The sequence below is a fragment of the Sinohyriopsis cumingii genome, chromosome 9, assembly GCF_028554795.1.
Source record: "Sinohyriopsis cumingii isolate HCF-2022 chromosome 9, ASM2855479v2, whole genome shotgun sequence".
Classification (NCBI taxonomy): domain Eukaryota; kingdom Metazoa; phylum Mollusca; class Bivalvia; order Unionida; family Unionidae; genus Sinohyriopsis; species Sinohyriopsis cumingii.
The window spans coordinates 15,941,727-15,963,074 of record NC_142969.1 but is presented as its reverse complement, the minus strand read 5'-3'; the positions used below and the strand labels follow the sequence as shown (position 1 = coordinate 15,963,074).

The window sequence follows — 21,348 nt, the reverse complement described above, 5'->3', positions numbered from 1 at the left end:
AAAAGTCAAGATACTTGCTATATCTGTCAGAAGAAAGGGCATTGGTCTTCAGAGTGTCCAGACCGTCAAAAAAGAACAAAAACAGGGACTAAAAGAGACAAAAGTCAAGATACCTGTTATTATTGTAAAGAAAAAGGACATTGGTCTCCAGATTGCCCAAAAAAGAAACAAGAGGAGTCAGAAGAAAAGAAGGATTCTTCAGAAGAAGAGAGGGATTCTTCGGAAGAAGAGAGGGATTCTTCAGAGGAAGAAGAGGAAGAAAGAAGACAATTCTATTTAAAAGAAGCAAAGAAACAGGAGAAGAAAAGAAGAAGGGAGGAAAATGAGGAAAAAAAACGGTGAAGAAATTCAAAAAACAGAGAGACTAAACAAGGAGAAAGCAGAAGTCAATGAACTTTTAATTAAAGTGTTCTGTGGTGAATTGTGAATTGGATTGTAAAAAAATGGATAAAAGAATACATGAATGATATAAGGTAAGTGTCTTTGAGTTTTGATTTTAAAATAAGAAGCTACACTCACGCACTCATACACAGACACGTACTATAAGGGTAAAATGGGTGGGGTTTATTTTTGAGTTATTGGCAAATTGAAATTGTATTTCTTTTCGAGAAATGTGGGTGGCCCTGAAAAGGGCCTTTTTATTTTGGTGTAGGGGTGAGTTTAACCAATCAACTTTAACTGCCTTAAGCCTTTGCCACGGCCAAGGCCTACTTCTGATGATTGGGTTGAAATCACTAAGGGTGGTACGACAGGCTTGGTCACAGGGTTGGCGTGTTTAGCTCGGGAAGGTCGTATTCTCTTCGGTCGTGATAAAGAAGTCTGATACATTTGTTTCAGACTTCTTAACTCCGCTAAAATGTCCAACAGTACCGTAGCCGTTTGATTTTCACCCTCTTGTTTCTTTGCTGCTACTTCTTCTTGCTGTTGTTGCTGTTGTTTTTTTCTTACCTCTTCTTGTTGCTGTTGCTGTTGCTGTAGGAGAAAAGCTTGTTCCGCTTCCTTTTGTCGTTGCATAAATTTCTCCAATTCTTCTTTCTGTCTCTGTCTAAAATTCTCCACTTGCGGTAATGAAGAAGGTAACGAAGGTTCCGGAACAAATTCTTGCGAGGTAAGAAAATCCACAAAATCCCAATGTACCTCTTCTGAAAGTAAGTCCGGGTTCCCTTGGGCAGTCTCCCCTGCTGGTGCACCCCAATGGATCGTTTTCTGAGTTTCCGTCATGTTGAATCACTGTCGCATAGATTGACTGCACACAAGCGCTAACGAATCTATATAGACCACGTGACGTCACAGACTGCTCTCTTCGGATTGGATGCGAGCTGACTGAATTTTGTAACGCGTGTTCGGATTGGTGAATGAATTCAATCCGTTTCAATCCTTCCTGTACCTATAAATAAGCGCAGTTCACTGCATTGATTCACTTGTTCTCGTCGCTTCAAGATGTGGACCGATGTGCAATCTTCTACGCTTGTGTCTTCCATGATATTCCGGACGGACATGCTCATGTATGTCCGATCCAAGTGGACCGTTGTCCACAGGACAAACACCAGCCTGTGGATACGTAGGATCTACGTTGAAAGACAAGGATGCCTGAAAAGAGTGCTGATTTACGGACCAACAGTGAGACGTAGCCTAAGGACAAGAAGAAGACCAATGCGGTACCATTTATGTTAATGAATACATTAACATAAACCCAAAGGCCCTTTTCAGGGCCAGCCATATTTCTCGAAAAGAGATAGCCTTTCCATTGCCTACCCCTTTTTTAAAAAAAAATTTTAAAAAAAAAAATCCCATATTCAATTCCCCTTTGTCCCTAAACAATCCCCAAACTCTATTCCCCCATGTTAAATTCCCCTTGTACGTATATCGGCCCACAATTTTTTTCCCATGTTAATTCCCCTTGTACGTATATTAACCCACGATTTTTCGCCATGTTAAATCCCCTTGTACGTATATTGACCCACGATTTTTCGCCATGTTAAATTTCCATTGTACGTATAGTGGCCCAGGGGTCTCCGTAATGCTAATTTCCATTGTACGTATAGTGGCCCACCTTACTACTGGTGGATTGGTTAACTGAGGTTGAAAACATGAATGGAATCTAGGAGTTTTGACGTGTATGGATTTTCAGGACAGTCAGAGTGAAAGTTGAAATCTCCAAGAATAATCAGGTTGCCACCTATCTAATTTCCATACTCCAGGAAATTCGGAAACTGCTCCAAAAAGAAAGATTCAGTCAGCTTGTTTTACTACTAGGAGGAGGGCGATTGAAGCAGAAAAAAAATGGACTGACCATTGTTACAGTGTGGTTTGGACTAGTTTAAACGATGTGTGGAAGAAACTGAAGGTTGTGGTGCGGTTAAGACGTTTGATCATGGAGTTCTTTGCGATGACAGCCATTCCGCCTCCGTGAGTGTGGTTGGGGAACGACGTGATGGAGTAAACGGTGGGTGTTAGATCCACGGGGTTCATTACAAAGAAAATTTGGATTCTCCGTCCATGAATAAAGGGACGGGGGTTCTAGCTGTTATATTGTTACATATTAGAACCCCCATCCCATGATTCATGAACGGATACTCCAAATTTTCTTTGTAACGAACCCCTGTGGTTAGACCCGTGCCTATGGACTCATCACCTATGTTTTTTAGCCATGTTTGTCAGGAAAAAGACGTCGATATTTTTCTGATCGTTGATAAAATTAATTATTTCTGTCCGCCTTTCCGGCGGTGCTACTGATTGAACATTGAATAATGCGATATGCAGTGGTATCTCTTGGATAGCTGACGATTTAATAGGGATTTAAATTAACGGCCGAATTTTTAAATTGTTGAGCCGGAGAGAGCAAAAGGGAGATAACTGGAATTCTTCCTGTTCAACGCCAGTCAGTTTTGAAACAACTTTTCTATTTTCGCTTCCGTTTACATGTAAGTAATGATGAATGTAGTCCCAGTTCGTTTAGTCTAGAGCACAATGTAGTGTGGAAAGCCAAGGAGTGGTCATTTAAAGCAATTAATGAGGTACCATCATGGCATAAACGGGTGTATCACGTTATGGCAGTTTGTTCGACAACAAAGGACGTTGTAGCGGTGGAGCAAGACAGTTGAGAAAAAGTCTAATTGTTCTCGCTTCCAAAACAAGGTGAAGAAGAAACACATATGAACTGAACAGCCAATGTATAATGAACACAATAACGTAGACGAAGACAGACAACAAGCATATATATATATCATGAAAAACGACATAAAAACACGGAACAGCTGCTTCAAGCCGGTTAAGTGTTTGTGTGTGTGTATGTAATTTTGATTTTTAACGTAGCTTTAACACTTTTTCAGTCATATCGCTAAGATGTCTGCAGTGTTACAGTTTATTGTGATGTCTAGCACTGGGGCATCATGCTGCAGACATGTAGCATGATGTCCCACCCATTAACATTATCCTGATACCAGGCCGACCAGTCCTAACACTAACCTCTTAATGCGAGTGCTAAGCGAGGCAGTTGTAACTTCCATTTTTGTAAGTCTTTGGTATGACTCAGCCGGGGAATGAACCCACGACCACCCGCAAAATAATAACAAAATCAATCATAGTACTTAATAACAGTTTAATAATTGTCGGGTCACCGAAAGTTACTCTTTTTTTTACATGCCTATGTCTTAGGACATGGAGAACATTATTTTTTCGAGTCTCAAGATTTACTGCCACTACAGTAGTCAACAAAAAGACCTAAAAACTGTCAAATGTACACATTAGCCCACGGATAAGCCGACCCCACTTCTTACAGGCCTTTATTTTTTCCTAAATTATTTGGCTTATACGCTAGTATATACTGTACATCAAATAGCAGACTCATCTAAGTCAAGGATAATAAAAAGATTTGTGAACACTTATTTCATCCATGTGCTTAACAATCATCATCTGGTCAACTTGAAATCAGAGACATGCATCAAAATGTTTGACGAGACGGCTGTTACAATTGAAACACGTTTTGTTATCCATTTGTTTGCAAAGAAGTGAGGATGCATCGGTCTCCTGTTCATATAGCATAAACACTGAATCATTAACAGCTCTTGATGGTGCCACATCTTCAGTACATAATAATGCTTTGAACAAAATCGCCCTGATGGTTTGTAATTATAGGAGAGCACTTATTTCTAGGCACACCTGTTAAAGAAATCTCTCAGGTTATAACATTATCAATTAACACATACTCGCCATAAATCAAGTGACATGTATCACGACAAGCCTACTGTTCAAAGTAGGGTAGCTCATAACTAACAAAGGTTAGATTAGGTTAGACTGGAAGTCAGTGAATCCTATATACATACAAGTATTATATTTAAAATGTAACTGATATGTTACAGTATAAATAAGTAATACTTGTCTGTGAAAACTATTCACAGTATCAGATTGGCATGAGAAACTGAGATTGACCTTGACACTGGCTGCAAGATGGCAATGATATGATACACAGTGTATCCCCCATGGGTGTAAAATTGAGGGTAAAAAAAAAACTATATCAGAACTGGGGGTCAGATAAAAAATGGGGGAGGGGGGAGGGTCAAAAATGTGCTCACAAATTTTCATCTGACTCGTACTTTTTCAGCTTGAAATATGATATTGAAACTTGCACAACATAATCTCTCTCGCTCTCTCTAAACATACAAAAAAACAACATGTACAATTAACAAACAACTGCATTGTCCATTCAAAGAATAATTTTATTAGTTCATTTTTCTTTTAAAGTCGTACTTTTAACAGCCTCCTTATAATCTTTTTTGAAGCAATATTATAGACCAACACATTACATACAAGCCAATACAAAAAGCCTAATAATTCTTTTTAACCAAATGGCAGTTAATTTACTGCCTGTCATAAAATGTGTACTATCATTGGTTTCATTGTACTTCGTCCTAGAACAAATTTGTCCAAAAATCAAGGAGGCTAATGATTCATCTTGTTTCTAATAAGATATACTTTAACTTTATGGTCTTTCTTTTATTGCAGCAAAGTTAAAAACCAACAAAATCTGCAATGACCCCCTGACTTTGTAATCCAAATAATGCATTTGTCTCAGCAAGTTTACTGATTTCTTTGTTGTAAAAGAATGTCCTGGGTTGTTCTATTTTTGTATTGGTCATTCACACTATCTGTTAGGGGTCCAAGTAGTTAATTTGTGTTTATGATGGGGTCACTTCCTGAGTAACACATATCTGCTTGTATAGCCTTCAGTAATTGTTTATAAACAGTTATAAGGTATTGAGTGAGAGAACAGAGATAAAAACTAGAACCTACTCAAGTTCTCTGCTAAATCATTTTAAACTGTCCAAGAATGAAATACAGGTCAAAGGGGTAAAATACACTTTCCCCAGGTATATTTACCCTTGGATGTAAGAAAACAGCAAAATGATATAAGTTGAACACAAAATGCATTCCATTTTATTGTTCAGTTTTGTTAAAATATTGATTGGTGTAGTGCGGTATTGTGGCCTATATTATGTTATGGGAATTCTAATGATCCATCTTGCTTTATGCATTGTTAATTACTAATGATATTTGTTAACTGACACTCTAAAGATTACATAAGAAATATTCAAACAGATTATTTGAATTTAACTTTGTACAACTGATTTTAACATGGTTACATATCCCACATGAACAAATATCCATATATTTTAGAATGTTTGGGATCAAAAGTTTACATTGAGTACATCATATAGGCCAACATTGTACCTATAGTGAATCTGCACGGCACATTTCTGGCTGTGTGCACTGAAAATATCCCAAAATGTTATTTTCATCATGAATATGCCTATGTATGGTAACATATTTCAATTTAGTACTTTGACAGAGTGCAGTATTGTAACATCAGCTGATATTTGATTCCACTGAATCATTGAGCTTAATAATTAGTAACCAACACTCTTAAAAATACACTATAAATGTTCAAACTGATCATTTGAATTATGTTTGGACATTTGATCTTAACAAATACATTGTATATGTCCAGCATATGCAAATTTCCATCTTTGTTTACAAGTTTTGGGGATCAGAATTTCACATTTAGTTGATGATATATGATTTATTGGTACATGTACCTATAGTTGATCCTAGTGGCCACATTTGGCTGTATTCACTTGCAATACCCAAAATTGTTATTTCCCCCATGAATAAGATTGCTTATAGTAATATATTTTAATTTAGTACATTGTCGCTTGACTTCCCTGTATACTGGTATGTACTAATGTTTGCACCAATGATCAGACCTCACCGCCCCAACATTGCCTTAAACTTTATGATACATAGTCTACCTGACTAGTGATTTAACCTGTAAATGGCTAAATATGCTTCTAGAAACCTCATATGTATTTAGAAGAATTTATCACTTTAATACATGGCCAATGCTTCACATTTCTGAATGTCACTGTCAAGTTTAATATTTTTCCCATGCTTGCAACCTTAATGTTATTTTGAAATGACCATATCTAACACATTTTAACTTTATTTACCTATGTGTTTTCTAGAATTAAGTGAAACATGTTATACCTTTTCAGGTCTAGCCTGGTATCTGGAACAAAGTGTTAGAGGTGGATCAGCTTGGAAGCTCTCCAGTACTCTGGTGGTGATAGCAAGGTTTCATAACAACATGTGCAGTGTACTGCTTTAAGTGACCAAGTTTAGTTCATATCACCACACTGATATACAGCACCTCAAAGACATGGCTTAGGTCTTCATGACAGAGATTAGCACCATTTTTCAGTAAGGTATAGCCTCCCTAGAAACCACTTTCCTGTCCCATTGTCACCTTTTGTAGTTATCAACATTGAAATGGAATGCATTTTGGCTATAAAACATGGTAGTGGTCCCATCAAAATTTTAAATCTGAGTGCACTATTAGTTATACAAACAACTGCCTAAGTACCTGACACAATAAATGTGGAACATAGCACCTGTCATTGTTTCTTTAGTGTGAAACCCTATATGCATCTGGACAGGCATATTGCGGTTTGCTGCCAAAATCACTATGAGCTATTTTGCTTCACAACCCCTGGGAAAAATGTTATCAGTTGTACAGACCCAAATTACCATTTGTTTTAAATACCATTCATTAGTCAACCTTTCTGTCTAAAATTTGTCAAACTGATGTTTAAAACTTGTATGAAAATTTAATTGTTCAATAAAATTTAGTTTTTAAAAATTAAATGTTTATTTAAATTTCCATTAAAATTTAATTTATCAATATTTTTAAATTTTAGCATATTTTCAGACAGGCCTTATCTTGAATGACAATTAGGTTTTTACTGCATTGAAAAATTCCCATAATTAAGGCAGATATAGCAAATTTAGTTTTGGTTTCTCCAGTGCACTTGGACCAAAACTTTCACCCTGTGGAACATCAGCACTACACACTTTCTGGCAGGTGTCACGTGTCTTGTTTGTAAGGAAATTCAAAAAAACTTCATGTATAAAGTTGAAATAGGTGTGGCATGCAAATATAAAAGTTTGACTAAAATTGGCCATAAAAATTGAGCCTTTCAGGAATCAGGCCACAATTAGTACTTCCAGTTCAGTACCCACAAATGTAGTTCTAGTCTACTTTTTATTCATGCATTTTTGGTAGGGATTTAAAGGTAATTGTTTATTCTTGAGAATATGAGCTCAGGGTATGGTTGTCCATGTGTATTTTGGAGACCGTGCACAGTGAGTAATAAGGCCTTGGTGATCCAGAAGTGAAATCTGTGTTCTGTTTACACGCTGCTCTGTTGACATTCAGCATCTCAAAAAAGAGAAGGTCAACCTTTGACAAGAACTTCATCGTGAAGTCATCTTTGAAGGTATTTTAGATTAACATATGATTTGTATTGTTTGTCACACAGTGGAAAAGTCAGTACTGAGAAACATATGTAGAGAACATATAGTAAAATTGTTTTCTGTGGCCATACAACTCCAGAATCAACAATTTGATCGTCCAGATGCTTCACATGAGAAACTCTGTGCAGTTTAATTCATCTGAGGTACTGCTGTAAAGTCAGTCTGGTTCCTTGACTAGTTCCACTAATTCTAATACAAAACCCGGATCCAAATCAAACATGTTATCCATATTGTCGTCAACAATCATTTTCCGTATTTTTTTCCTTTATTCCATAAGTCCGTATTTTATTGGTCATTTTCGTAAGATTTACAGCAAAATGGTAAGGGCTGGCAGGTCTAAAAGTAGTATGAATGGAACATGATCCCTTTCTTCCTCTTTACCAGCAAGTTCCTTGTAAAGTTTAGCTTGCCTGAGCCGAATTTGAGTTTATCCCAGAAGTCAAGCAAGTGGATTTGTAAATCATTGCCAAGGTAAAACAACAGCTCCACAAGAGTTCCTACTGATATTAATTATACTTGTAGACAAGGCCAGTAGCAGTAATAGACAGTACAGGCAAGACACCTACCATCCTAAGGAACTTACAACCAATATAGAACAGGATAAACTACAACAAAATGCTTTGAAGAGGGCCATGGAGGCAGTCATACTGGATACTAAAAAGCTTTTAGTGAAAACACCATGCCAATGTGACATGAAGCATAATAATAATCAGAATAAGTTACAACATAAAGAGTTTCAGTGATGCTGCATTGGTGATCATATATGTTGCTGAATTATCTGGGATACAAAAATACTCATAAAGGTATATTTTTGGCTGCGTGATGATACAGAGCTAGTACCAAGCAAGTAGTGTACTAGCTATCAAAGAAAGTTCAAGCAATTTTAATACTATCAGGTGAAGCTCTATACATTTGATCATATCTGACAGGTTCAGATACTTGGTAATATACTGTTGGTGCCTTATGATCATTTTAATATAAAGACTATACTCTGACACCTCACTTTCATAAATATACTCAGCAAAGTTTTGATCTCTTATAATATAAATCCTTATATGATGATTCAAACACTCGCATATTTTCAAATAGTGATACATCATTTAGAAAAACTGCCAAGATATGGGGTCTTATTCTGTGTATTGGAGGAATAAGAATTTGATTGTTAATAGTTATAAAATCAGTTGTTTGTCAAATAAAGATGTACTTTCTTCTTCAAGTGAATGTATATCTGTTCTTTCAAGGTGGCAGCGTTGCATAATTTCCTTCGCACTATGCTCAAAGAGACTGGTTGGCATAAATTAGTAGATGAATCTATCAGTACAAGTCATAGCAGTTGTGTACGAGTTCAGTACTGACTAATTCAGTGATAGGTACTATTTTATCAAGAAACTGATTACACAAACATTTAAATAGCAATTATGCACTTTATGTGAATCTTCTTCCATAGATTATCTTTTGGAACATCATTATTTATAGTCCCCGTGAAATGCATGTGGAAAAAAAATCAATGCTAAAGTACATGGACATTTTGGATGAGGACATTCCCATTGTATGATCCAGAACAAATCGGATTAAATGTTACGCTCTGTCAAGTCACAGAGAAAACTGTGTTGAAATAAATTGTCTGTCTTATTTTTTACTATGATATACCCGAGGTCCTCTTTTTTCATGACCCAGTCTGGGTCCCAGGTGGTCTATTGGACTAAGGTTCTTGCCTTTACAGACAACTGACATCTCACCTAAGTCCCCGTAGGTTCAAGTCTCGGTTCGGCTAACTTGGGTATATGAGGAGATTGCCAGTAGCTTTTTGGGTGGTTGGCCACTCCTGTCATATTCCTTCACCAAAATATAAAGCCCGCCATCTTGACCTACTTTAGCACCTTGCTACCATTGTAAAACCCCATAGTGATCAGTAAAGTTTGTATGGAATGTATTTTTTATGACATTTCAGGTGCAGAGCATTCAACAATCTGGATGAATATATTTTGGTTAAACTATAGTAGTATTAGTTTCTGAACACAATAAATTTATCATTTAATTTGATTAAATGTGCCATCATGACCACATTGAAATATGCTTTAGTTTATCATGAAAACAGAACGCTAAAGAGACTGAGAGTTTAATGGAAGGAAGTGCGTGGAATAAGACATTACCATGGGTCAAAAATCAAGAAAACAAAGGAACATTAGCTATAAGCACATAGTGTTGCAGCTATGGAAGGCACGAAAGATAATGGAATAAGGTCCAGAACTTAAGGTGTTTGATCCTAAACCTGTTGTGGAGGAATTTGTCAGTTTATTTAAGAAAAATGTGAATGTAGTATGCCATGTTATTAAAGATGAAACCAAAAGAAGTGAATGAACATGGTCATTGTTTCTTCTTCCAGTGGATTGGAAAATGTGTTATAGATTAATATATGAAAGAAAGTGTACATGTAATATCTTCCTCGATTTCTTCCAGCTGCACACATAATTAAATAATGACAAGTTAAAGTTGGTATAACTGTAACTTCACAATCAAAAGCCTGTCAACCACCCTAGTATCAGTTATTTTATTATAGTAAATATTTCACAATAAGAATTGTTTTCTTGAATACCACATTCCACCTTGTCCATCTATTCGTTAGGAGTTGGAATAACAAGATTTTTAAAACAGTTTTAATGGGGATCATAGTGGATATCATATCGGAATGAGTCTCATTTAAGACAATCTAGACATAATATTTCTTTAGTAAAAACGGGGGCCCCGAGTGGCCGAGTGGTCTAAAGCGCTCTCCGTTACGGATCACTGCCATCTCACCTCTGTCTGCGTGGGTTCAAGTCCAGGATTCGGCAAATGTGGATATGTGAGAAAGCATGCCAGTAGCTTCTCGTGGGTCAGTGGTTCTTCCCGGGGTTTTGCCGGGTTCTTCCTCCACCATTAATACTGGCCGCCATGCATAGCCTATCGTGTGCTGAAAAATGGCATTAAACCCCACAACAACAACAACAACTTTAGTAAAAACATGATATGAATATTGCCAGTCATAAAGAAGAAGTGATAATAAGAAGGGCCTCACAACAACACCAACAAAACATTCATATACACATTTTAGAGCTGATAATCATGAAAACCTGCAGTTCGTTTTTTCAAAGAACTGTTTCAAATAATTGCAAAATTTATCCATATAAAAGTATTATTTCTAAATTCTAGTGTTAGTTTTTGAAAATATACCCACATAAACAATACATAACTGAGGAGAATACATACGTATATAAAAGCCACTTTTCCTTCAGGCCAAGAGGAGGAGTGGGGGGATGGGGCTTCACTGGCCCACGAGTTTTTGTTTATTGCTGCAGGTCTAAAGGTGTACACGCAAATACAATACAATTGAAACAAATGATGTATAAAAATAAATAAACTGACTAGTAAAGATGTAAATATCTGGTGCATTGAAAAAATAAGTTTTGCTGTAATGATGTGTCTTAACCTGTATATTTGCCATCTGAAACATCTCCTTTGGCTTCACTGTATTGAAATGCAAGATTGCCTCCTTTTCTAATTCAATATGACAAATCAATTGCAAAGGTGATTTCCAATGGACAATTGATTTGGGGAATTCAAATAAGTTCTTGCATGTGCTCTCCCCAAAAAATTTAGTTCTCTTCAGTTTTAATTGGAAGATAACTTTGAGCAATTATTTTCAGAATTTGAATACTCCCTGCTGAGTTTCAAAATTGTTAGTGTCATAATTCCATAATTCCTAGTACTAAAATTGAATTAATATGTCTGTTTAATAGGAAGATTTCATAACCTTAATTAAACATTAATCATTTAATACAGATAAATTTTTTACCCAAACCCGATATATTTCTCTTTATCTGAAACAAATCATGGATGTGTTGTCATGCATGCAATTAATATGATGACTAATGTCTCGTTTTTGTCACATTGGTGTGTTTTTTTTTTTTACGGTAGCAGCTTAGGCACTGAATTCTTTAGTGAGCATCTACATGTATGTCCCTTCTGGAAACAGTCATGTGGGACCATGGCTGTGAAAAGTAACTCTTGTAAGTTATGTTTATGCTAACTCATATTCAAGTTTTCATGGTACTTTGGTTTCCTATATGGCCTATGCAACATTAACTGATCAGAAGTGTATGCTTACAGTTCAAGTGACTGGTAGAGGCATACATTATTTAATAATTTTTCAATGAAATGTCATCCATGTCTCTTATAAGGTTGGCAAGTTTCTTGGTTAGTGTGCAAAGAAATTTATGATAAGTGCATTTCACCGAAGTATCAGTCTTCCCAAAATTCTCTCCTCTTACCAGTTTTTGTTACCTACTCATTTTATTTGTTGTCAGCTATAAAGAGCATGTTTCCCTTCTACCAGCGGCAATTCGCTGTAATGCACTGTTGTTCTTGTTTGTTTCTAAAAACTTACATGCATGATATGTCCATAAACTTTTGATTATTTTAAACCTCCATGTGATGACCATCAACGGAAACTTTACCAGTTGTTAACTATTCATGCTGATTTATTAATTGTACAGAAATATTGTGCCAATTTACCTTGTTGTTCTTTATTGACTGAACTTCAGTGTCAATGGCGTCATCTTTGCTTTCAAATGATTCTGAGGAACAGTGACGTTTCGGAGTCAGCCAGCTGTCATCATCATCAGGTTTACGCTTAGAAGAGGATGATTCCATGCTAGCATTGCTTTCCCACTTGTAATTACTCAGATAGTCATTGACTAGCAGGTTATTGCTGGGTGTGGATACTAGGTCTTAAATAAAAATGTACAACAAAGCCTCATTAACATGTTTAGAAACTCTAAAAAACTTAATGACATCAGCAAGACAACAAATGCTAACAGTGGCAAAGAAATTTTGGTGAAAATCAAAAACAATGTGTCAGACAGAGTGGCCACTTAGAAGAAATTCCATGCATTTCTTCAGTGTTACTGCCAAGAACTTCTCCCTTTGATGTATTTTAACTGGAACTCATTGTCGGCACCAGAAAAAGAATAACTGTCAAGAATGAATAATTTTTACTGTGGACTATATAATCTTGTAAATTTTGCTGAGGTAGCAGATCATGTATTTAGAGATTTGAAAAAATTGTGAAAGATAGTCCCTTGAGTGCAGAAGCACATTCTGAAATGGCGAAATATGCTAGGAATGATGAAAATGGAACTGTGCAAGTACTAAGAACATCAGCCAGGTGTATGGTGATGAGAAAAATGGTTCTTACAGGGATTTTAAGACATTTTTGAACCAAAAGGTTGAGGACGAAGACTCCAGGAAACAGAAAAGGTCATCACTGTTGGTCTGTTATGGGGAACCCGGTTCAACATACTTTTCTATGATGAAGAAGTTGTGTTTTACTTATCCAATTTAATTCAAGAATTTTTTGAAAAAGTTTCTTTTCCTGCAAATCAACTTCAGAAAGCTGTGTCATATGATGTACATCAACCTTTGTATCTGTCAATGTGTTAATCTTTAGCACTCTGCTCAAAACTAATCACTGCTCCATTTTGAAGAGCTCTGGAAAGCAACTGTCTATCGATCTTTATTATTTTTTTTAGAGTTCAAGAGGACTTAACTGATTTCATTTGTGGAAATGATGTATCTTTCTCCGGACAGTTGCACAGAGATGAAATATTTGCTAGATTGATGCAAGCAGATTCATTTGGTCAGCAGATATCTCTTTTTATTCAACAAATGCGTTTAAATTTCTTCCAAAAAAATGCAGGAAACTTACCGGAAGCCTTAGTTGTGTCAAAAGAAACTTTCCTTCTGACTTTTGGTGTGGTAATATAGTTAAATTAAAAGAGTATTTAGTATGGTTGGTAGCTGTCTCATTTGCTTAACAGTATTTTGGAAAGGAAAAACTAACTTACATATGTATCCTGCTGTAAACTGACAAAAGTCCATTTTCAGGTTTCATTGAATACTTCATTTTCTGTACAATGACATGCTTAGTATGAAATGACAATTTTTGTCAGATAAGAGGGAAACCGTGTAAAAGAGAAAAACTATAATAGGCTTACATGTCTTGAACATCATTTCCTTGCTTTTCTCATGCAACGTTAAATACTAATTAAATACTGTGACTTTTTGAAACAATGGAAGTTCAAATATTTTTGTCATAATTTTCTCATTTTTTGACCTCAGGCCCTGTAAATTAAAATGTTCGTTCAGTAAAAGTCGGAGTGAATCAACGTTCATGTGGTTATCATTCCATATCAAATTTTTTGTCACTAGCTCATTAGCCCCAAACTAACCAAAATGCACTCTGTTAAAGAAATGTCACTATTTTTTAAGAATCTAGAAAATCTATTTTGGACCAAATTTTAAAGAAACATAGCATTTTATAAACAGCTGAATAATCTTTCTGAATGTGCCAAATTTGGTTTTGAGGTCTCTACAAATAAAAAAACTGGGAATTGTACCACTTTTGACACAAAAAAAGTGTTAAACAGTATAAAGTCTACGGTTTTTTTTAGGAAAAAAAATACTATCTCATATTTTCATACAATAAACTGTTATATGCTTCTTTGTAATAGCATTCCATGTGTGCAAATTTTGATTGAGTTATCTTTCAAATAAAAAATAAATGGCTCACCCTACCCCAACCTAATTACAGGGGCTCATATTGTTGCTAGACCAACAAGTTGTTCTCCACCTTTTTTTTTTCTTTTTTTGTTTGACTGGAAGCGGAGAACAATGGTGTTATTGCACTAATTGTGCTGAAGCGTCCGCCATTGTATACACTGGATGATCGGACCACACACTATTAGTTAATAAATTTATTTAGACTAACCTTTGTATCCAAACGGTAAGTATAATCCCTCTTCTAATGATCCACTGCGTTACATCCTTTACAACACTGACTTTTTTGGTATAAATCCCTGTCAGAACAGAACACCTGTGTATTCATCGGCTGTTGACCTCAGATTTTAATTACCCACGCATGCATGTAAAGCAGCATCACCACGAGGCAAGAGTAACGCATGGAAACCATCTAGCAAAGTATATATCACTGGGAACTGACTAATGCTTGGGTGGGAGCTGTGCCGTTACGGCAGAAATTTAGGAGAGAGAGAGAGAGACGTCATGTCAGAAATGTGAGATTGAGTGAATTATAAATAAATTGTAAAAATACCACAGACTGTATTCAGATGTGAAAATATGTTACACAATAATAATATTAATATAAATATAATATTATTACTAGTAGTATTTTCAGTCATATTTAATAACATTTGCAGTGGTGTAAATGGAAAGTTGACATACATATCTACATATTAATACTTTACATTATTTATAAGAAGAACATGATTATTATGATGAACATTATTAATAACGTTTGCAATGGTATTTATGATTACATACATACATAAATACATGCAAAAAGTGAGAGTTCTAAAGGATTTAACGCAGTCGATCATTAGAAGAGGGATTATACTTAACCGTCTGGATACAAAGGTTAGTCGAAATAAATTTATTAATTAATAGCGTGCGGTACGATCATCCGGTGTATACACCGGCGGACGCTTCAGCACAGTTAATGCATAACACCGTATGTCTCCGCCGCCAGTCAAAAAAAAAATAAAAAAGGTGGAGAACAACTTGTTGGTCTAGTATCGTTGCTTAAAATTGATCTGTCACACATGTACTATATATAATAACTACAAGGGAGGACATTTCTCTCCTTTCTCGCGGGAACCATTTAAGAATAAACGCTGTTATTTCAAGCCACATTTTGTGTAGCGTAATAAATTTGGTACCGATGTTTTGCTCAGGCATTCAACTGTGTATCCCTATCAAAAGTTTGACTTAATATCATACCTTTAAGGAATGTCAAACCATTTTCCCACGCTACCGTTCGACATGTACCTGATCGCGCCCGCTTAATATGCAAAAACAACGCCCTGAATGGAATACTACCTTTTCATTGGCCAACTGAAAATAAGTTATAAATAAATACAAGACGTCATTTTCTTTTAACCAATGAGAGGACAGTATTCCATTCAGCGCTTTGTTCTTGCATATTAAGCAGGCGCGATCAGGTACATGTCGAGCGGTAGCGTGGGAAAATGATTTGACATTCCTTAAAGGTATGATATTAAGTCAAACTTTTGATAGGGATACACAGTCGAATACCTGAGCTAAACATCGGTACCAAATTTATTATGCTACGCGGAATGTGGCTTGAAATAACAGCGTTTATTCTTAAATGGGTCGCGCGAGAGAGAAGAGGTGTCCTCCCTTGTAGTTATTACATAGTACATATATGACAGGTTAATTTTAAGCAACAATACGAGCCCCTGTGAACCTAACTGGGACATGACATCCAAATGGCATGCTATGTAATGATACTGGAAGTTTTACACAATCAGCATAATAAATAGCATCACCCTACGACATACACGAGTTTGTCGTTAGCTGAAAATAGGTATGTGGAGTAATATTTCCTTACAGCATGTGAGATAGAATCCATATAAACCACCAAACATTCAACATTTGGGGCGTAAAACATCATGGCGGAGAAGCAAAAGAATAGCAAAGATCGACCGAGCTATTTATAAACCGGAAATGTATTTTTAGAATGATGTCATTGTTCAAATCCCGGGACGGTCTCACTAAACACCCAAAGACACCCCAAGACTCTCCAAGAACATCTTAAACTTTACATACTACCTACTTTAAATTTCAACAACAGCACCAAGAAAAAAAAAAAACTAAACAAACAAACATAAACTGCGAATATTTAGCGATTTTTGTGTAACAGAAAAAACAGTGAGGTTAATAGTTGCCAAGGGAAATAACTACCGTTTTGACGCAGAGTGTTCGGGTATAATAACTTGAATATTTATCAACATTTATCAAGAAGTAGCAATACTAAAAATAAGTCGTTAAATAAGTTAAACATAAAAGCAAATTCTTCGTATTAGCATTATATGTGTGCATATTTTGATTAAGTTATCTTTCAAATACAAAAAAATCATTGGTTCACCCTACCCCAACCTAACTGGACATGACTCCAAATGGCCGCCGCATGCTGTGTAATGATACTGAAGTTATACACAATCAGCATAATAAATAGCATCACCCTATGACAAACACGAATCTGTCGTTAGCTGAAAATGTGTATGTGGAGTAATATTTCCTTACAGCATGTGAGATAGAATCCGCATAAACCACCAAACATTCAACGTTTGGGGCGTAAAACATCATGGCGGAGAAGCAAAGGAATAGCAAAGATTGACCGAGCTATTTATAGACCGGAAATGTATTTTTAGAATGATGTAATTGTTCAAATCCCGGACGGTCTCACTAAACACCCCCCCCCCCGCCCGACTCTCCAAGAACACCTTAAACTGTATATAATACCTACTTTCAATTTCCACAGCAGCACAAAACAAACAAACAAACAAAAACTGCGAATATTTAGCGATTTTTTGTGTAACAGAAGAAGTAGTGAGCTCAAGAGTTGCCAAGGGAAATAACTCCCGTTTTGACGCAGAGTGTTCGGGTACAGTAACGTGAATATTTATCAACATTTATCGATAAGTAGCAATACCACACATAAGTCGTTAAATAAGTTTTAAAAAAAATGGCAAATTCTCTGTAATAGTATTACATGTGTGCAAATTTTGATTGAGTTATCTTTCAAATACAAAAAATCATTGGTTCACCCTACCCCAACCTAACTGGGACATGACTCCAAATGGCATGCTATGTAATGAGACTGGAAGTTTTACACAATCAGCATAATAAATAGCATCACCCTACGACATACACGAGTCTGTCGTTAGCTGAAAATAGGTATGTGGAGTAATATTTCCTTACAGCATGTGAGATAGAATCCGTATAAACCACCAAACATTCAACGTTTGGGGCGTAAAACATCATGGCGGAGAAGCAAAAGAATAGTAAAGTTCGACCGAGCTATTTATAAACCGGAAATGTATTTTTAGAATGATGTCATTGTTCAAATCCCGGGACGGTCTCACTAAACACCCCAAGACTCTCCAAGAACACCTTAAACTTTATATAATGCCTACTTTAAATTTCAACAACAGCACCAAAAAACTAAACAAACAAACATAAACTGCGAATATTTAGAGATTTTTTGTGTAACAGAAAAAGCTGTGAGGTTAATAGTTGCCAAGGGAAATAACTCCCGTTTTGACGAAGGGTGTTCGGGTATAATAACATGAATATTTATCAACATTTATCAAGAAGTAGCAATACTAAAAATAAGTCGTTAAATAAGTTAAACATAAAAGCAAATTCTTCGTATTAGCATTACATGTGTGCATATTTTGATTGAGTTATCTTTCAAATACAAAAAATCATTGGTTCACCCTACCCTAACCTAACTGGACATGACTCCAAATGGCCGCCGTATGCTATGTAATGATACTGGAAGTTATACACAATCAGCATAATAAATAGCATCACCCTACAACATACACGAATATGTCGTTAGCTGAAAATAGATATGTGGAGTAATATTTCCTTACAGCATGTGAGATAGAATCCGCATAAACCACCAAACATTCAACGTTTGGGGCGTAAAACATCATGGCGGAGAAGCAAAAGAATAGCAAAGATTGACCGAGCTATTTATAGACCGGAAATGTATTTTTAGAAGGATGTAATTGTTCAAATCCCGGACGGTCTCACTAACCCCCCCCCCCCCGACTCTCCAAGAACACCTTAAACTGTATATAATACCTACTTTCAATTTCCACAGCAGCACAAAACAAACAAACAAACAAAAACTGCGAATATTTAGCGATTTTTTTGTGTAACAGAAGAAGTAGTGAGCTCAAGAGTTGCCATGGGAAATAACTCTCGTTTTGACGCAGAGTGTTCGGGTACAGTAACGTGAATATTTATCAACATTTATCAATAAGTAGCAATACCACACATAAGTCGTTAAATAAGTTTTAAAAAAATGGCAAATTCTCTGTAATAGTATTACATGTGTGCAAATTTTGATTGAGTTATCTTTCAAATACAAAAAATCATTGGTTCACCCTACCCCAACCTAACTGGGACATGACTCCAAATGGCATGCTATGTAATGAGACTGGAAGTTTTATACAATCAGCATAATAAATAGCATCACCCTACGACATACACGAGTCTGTCGTTAGCTGAAAATAGGTATGTGGAGTAATATTTCCTTACAGCATGTGAGATAGAATCCGTATAAACCACCAAACATTCAACGTTTGGGGCGTAAAACATCATGGCGGAGAAGCAAAAGAATAGTAAAGTTCGACCGAGCTATTTATAAACCGGAAATGTATTTTTAGAATGATGTCATTGTTCAAATCCCGGGACGGTCCCACTAAACACCCCAAGACTCTCCAAGAACACCTTAAACTTTATATAATGCCTGCTTTAAATTTCAACAACAGCACCAAAAAACTAAACAAACAAACATAAACTGCGAATATTTAGAGATTTTTTGTGTAACAGAAAAAGCTGTGAGGTTAATAGTTGCCAAGGGAAATAACTCCCGTTTTGACGAAGAGTGTTCGGGTATAATAACATGAATATTTATCAACATTTATCAAGAAGTAGCAATACTAAAAATAAGTCGTTAAATAAGCTGAAAATAGGTATGTGGAGTAATATTTCCTTACAGCATGTGAGATAGAATCCGTATAAACCACCAAACATTCAACGTTTGGGGCGTAAAACATCATGGCGGAGAAGCAAAAGAATAGTAAAGTTCGACCGAGCTATTTATAAACCGGAAATGTATTTTTAGAATGATGTCATTGTTCAAATCCCGGGACGGTCTCACTAAACACCCCAAGACACTCCAAGAACACCTTAAACTTTATATAATGCCTACTTTAAATTTCAACAACAGCACCAAAAAACTAAACAAACAAACATAAACTGCGAATATTTAGCGATTTTTTGTGTAACAGAAAAAGCTGTGAGGTTAATAGTTGCCAGGGGAAATAACTCCCGTTTTGACGAAGAGTGTTCGGGTATAATAACATGAATATTTATCAACATTTATCAAGAAGTAGCAATACTAAAAATAAGTCGTTAAATAAGTTAAACAAAAAAGCAAATTCTTCGTATTAGCATTACATGTGTGCATATTTTGATTGAGTTATCTTTCAAATACAAAAAATCATTGGTTCACCCTACCCTAACCTAACTGGACATGACTCCAAATGGCCGCCGTATGCTATGTGGAATTACATCACAATTAATACTTCCAGTTCAGTACCCACGAATGTAGTTCTAGTCTATTTTTAGAACATTTTTTCCTCTCTCATTTTGGTGGTGATAGAAGAGTTTTATTTATGCATTTTTGGTAGGGATTTAAAGGTAACTGTTTATTCTTGATAATATGAGCTCAGGGTGTTGTTGTCTGTATGTATTTTGGCGACAGTGCACAGTGAGTAATAAGGCCTTGGTGATGATCTGGAAGTGAAATTCGTGTTCTGGTTACATGCTGTTATGTTGACAGTCAATAATCTAAAAAAAGAGCAGGTCAACCTTTGACAAGAACTTCACCGTGAAGTCATCTTTGAAGGTATTTTAGATTAACATATGATTTGCATTGATTGTCACACAGTGGAAAGGTCAGTACTGAGAAACAAATGTAGAGAACATATAGTAAAATTAATTGTGTACTATGTCCTGTAAGGGCAGTATTGGAGCAAAGTTTAAATTGGTATAAAATCTTTATTATTAAAGATAGACACATGAAATTTTAATATGTCATGTATATTGACTTTTAAAATATAAGAATGAAATTAAAAGTAAAAAATTAATTTTTATTTTAAAAATTTTAATAAAATTTTAAAAAAAATTAAAAAAAATAATTAAAAAACCCCTAAAATGCACATATATCATATTTTTGGGAATCATATTAAATGTTATCAGCATGTATATATTCCTACACCATATAAAAGCTCCAATGTTGGATTTTTGTCACATTTTGTCAAAGAAAATATCTTTGTAGTCAAAATGAGACCTTCATTAAAAATACATGAAGACAAAATTATAATTTGTATTGGCCATTCAGACTATTTATTAGGGGTCCAATCAGTTAATTTATGTGTTTATGATGGGGTCACTTCCTGAGTAACAAACTTCTGCTTGTATAGCCTTCAGTAATTGTTTATAAACATAGTTATAAGGTATTTAGTGAGAGGACAGCGATGAAAACTTTATACTAGAACCTACTCAAGTTCTCTACTAAATCATTTTAAACTGTCTGAGAATGAAATACAGGTCAAAGGGATAAAATATGCTTCCCCCAGGTATATTTACCCTTGGATGTAAGAAAAAAGCAAAATGATGTAAGTTGAATACAAAATGCATTCCATTTTATTGTTCAGTTAGGTTAAGATATTGATTGGTGTAGTGCGGCATTGTGGCCTATATGATGTTATGGGAATTCTAATGATCCATCTTGCTTTATGCATTATTAATTACTAATAC

The 21,348-nt window shown here is 35.6% G+C and overlaps 1 protein-coding gene across 1 annotated transcript in view; it reads right to left on the bottom strand.

Moving 5' to 3' along the window:
• LOC149791314 (uncharacterized) overlaps positions 1 to 17,093 on the bottom strand; it is a 291,320-nt gene extending 274,227 nt beyond the window's left edge. Inside the window, exons 1-2 of the mRNA XM_089969843.1 lie at positions 17,032 to 17,093; positions 12,424 to 12,638 (exon numbers count right to left, since the gene is read on the bottom strand). Coding sequence (XP_089825969.1) covers positions 12,424 to 12,638; positions 17,032 to 17,068 — 252 coding nt within the window. The 5' untranslated portion in view covers positions 17,069 to 17,093. The remainder of the gene's footprint in view (positions 1 to 12,423; positions 12,639 to 17,031) is intronic.
• Positions 17,094 to 21,348: the final 4,255 nt, after the last annotated feature.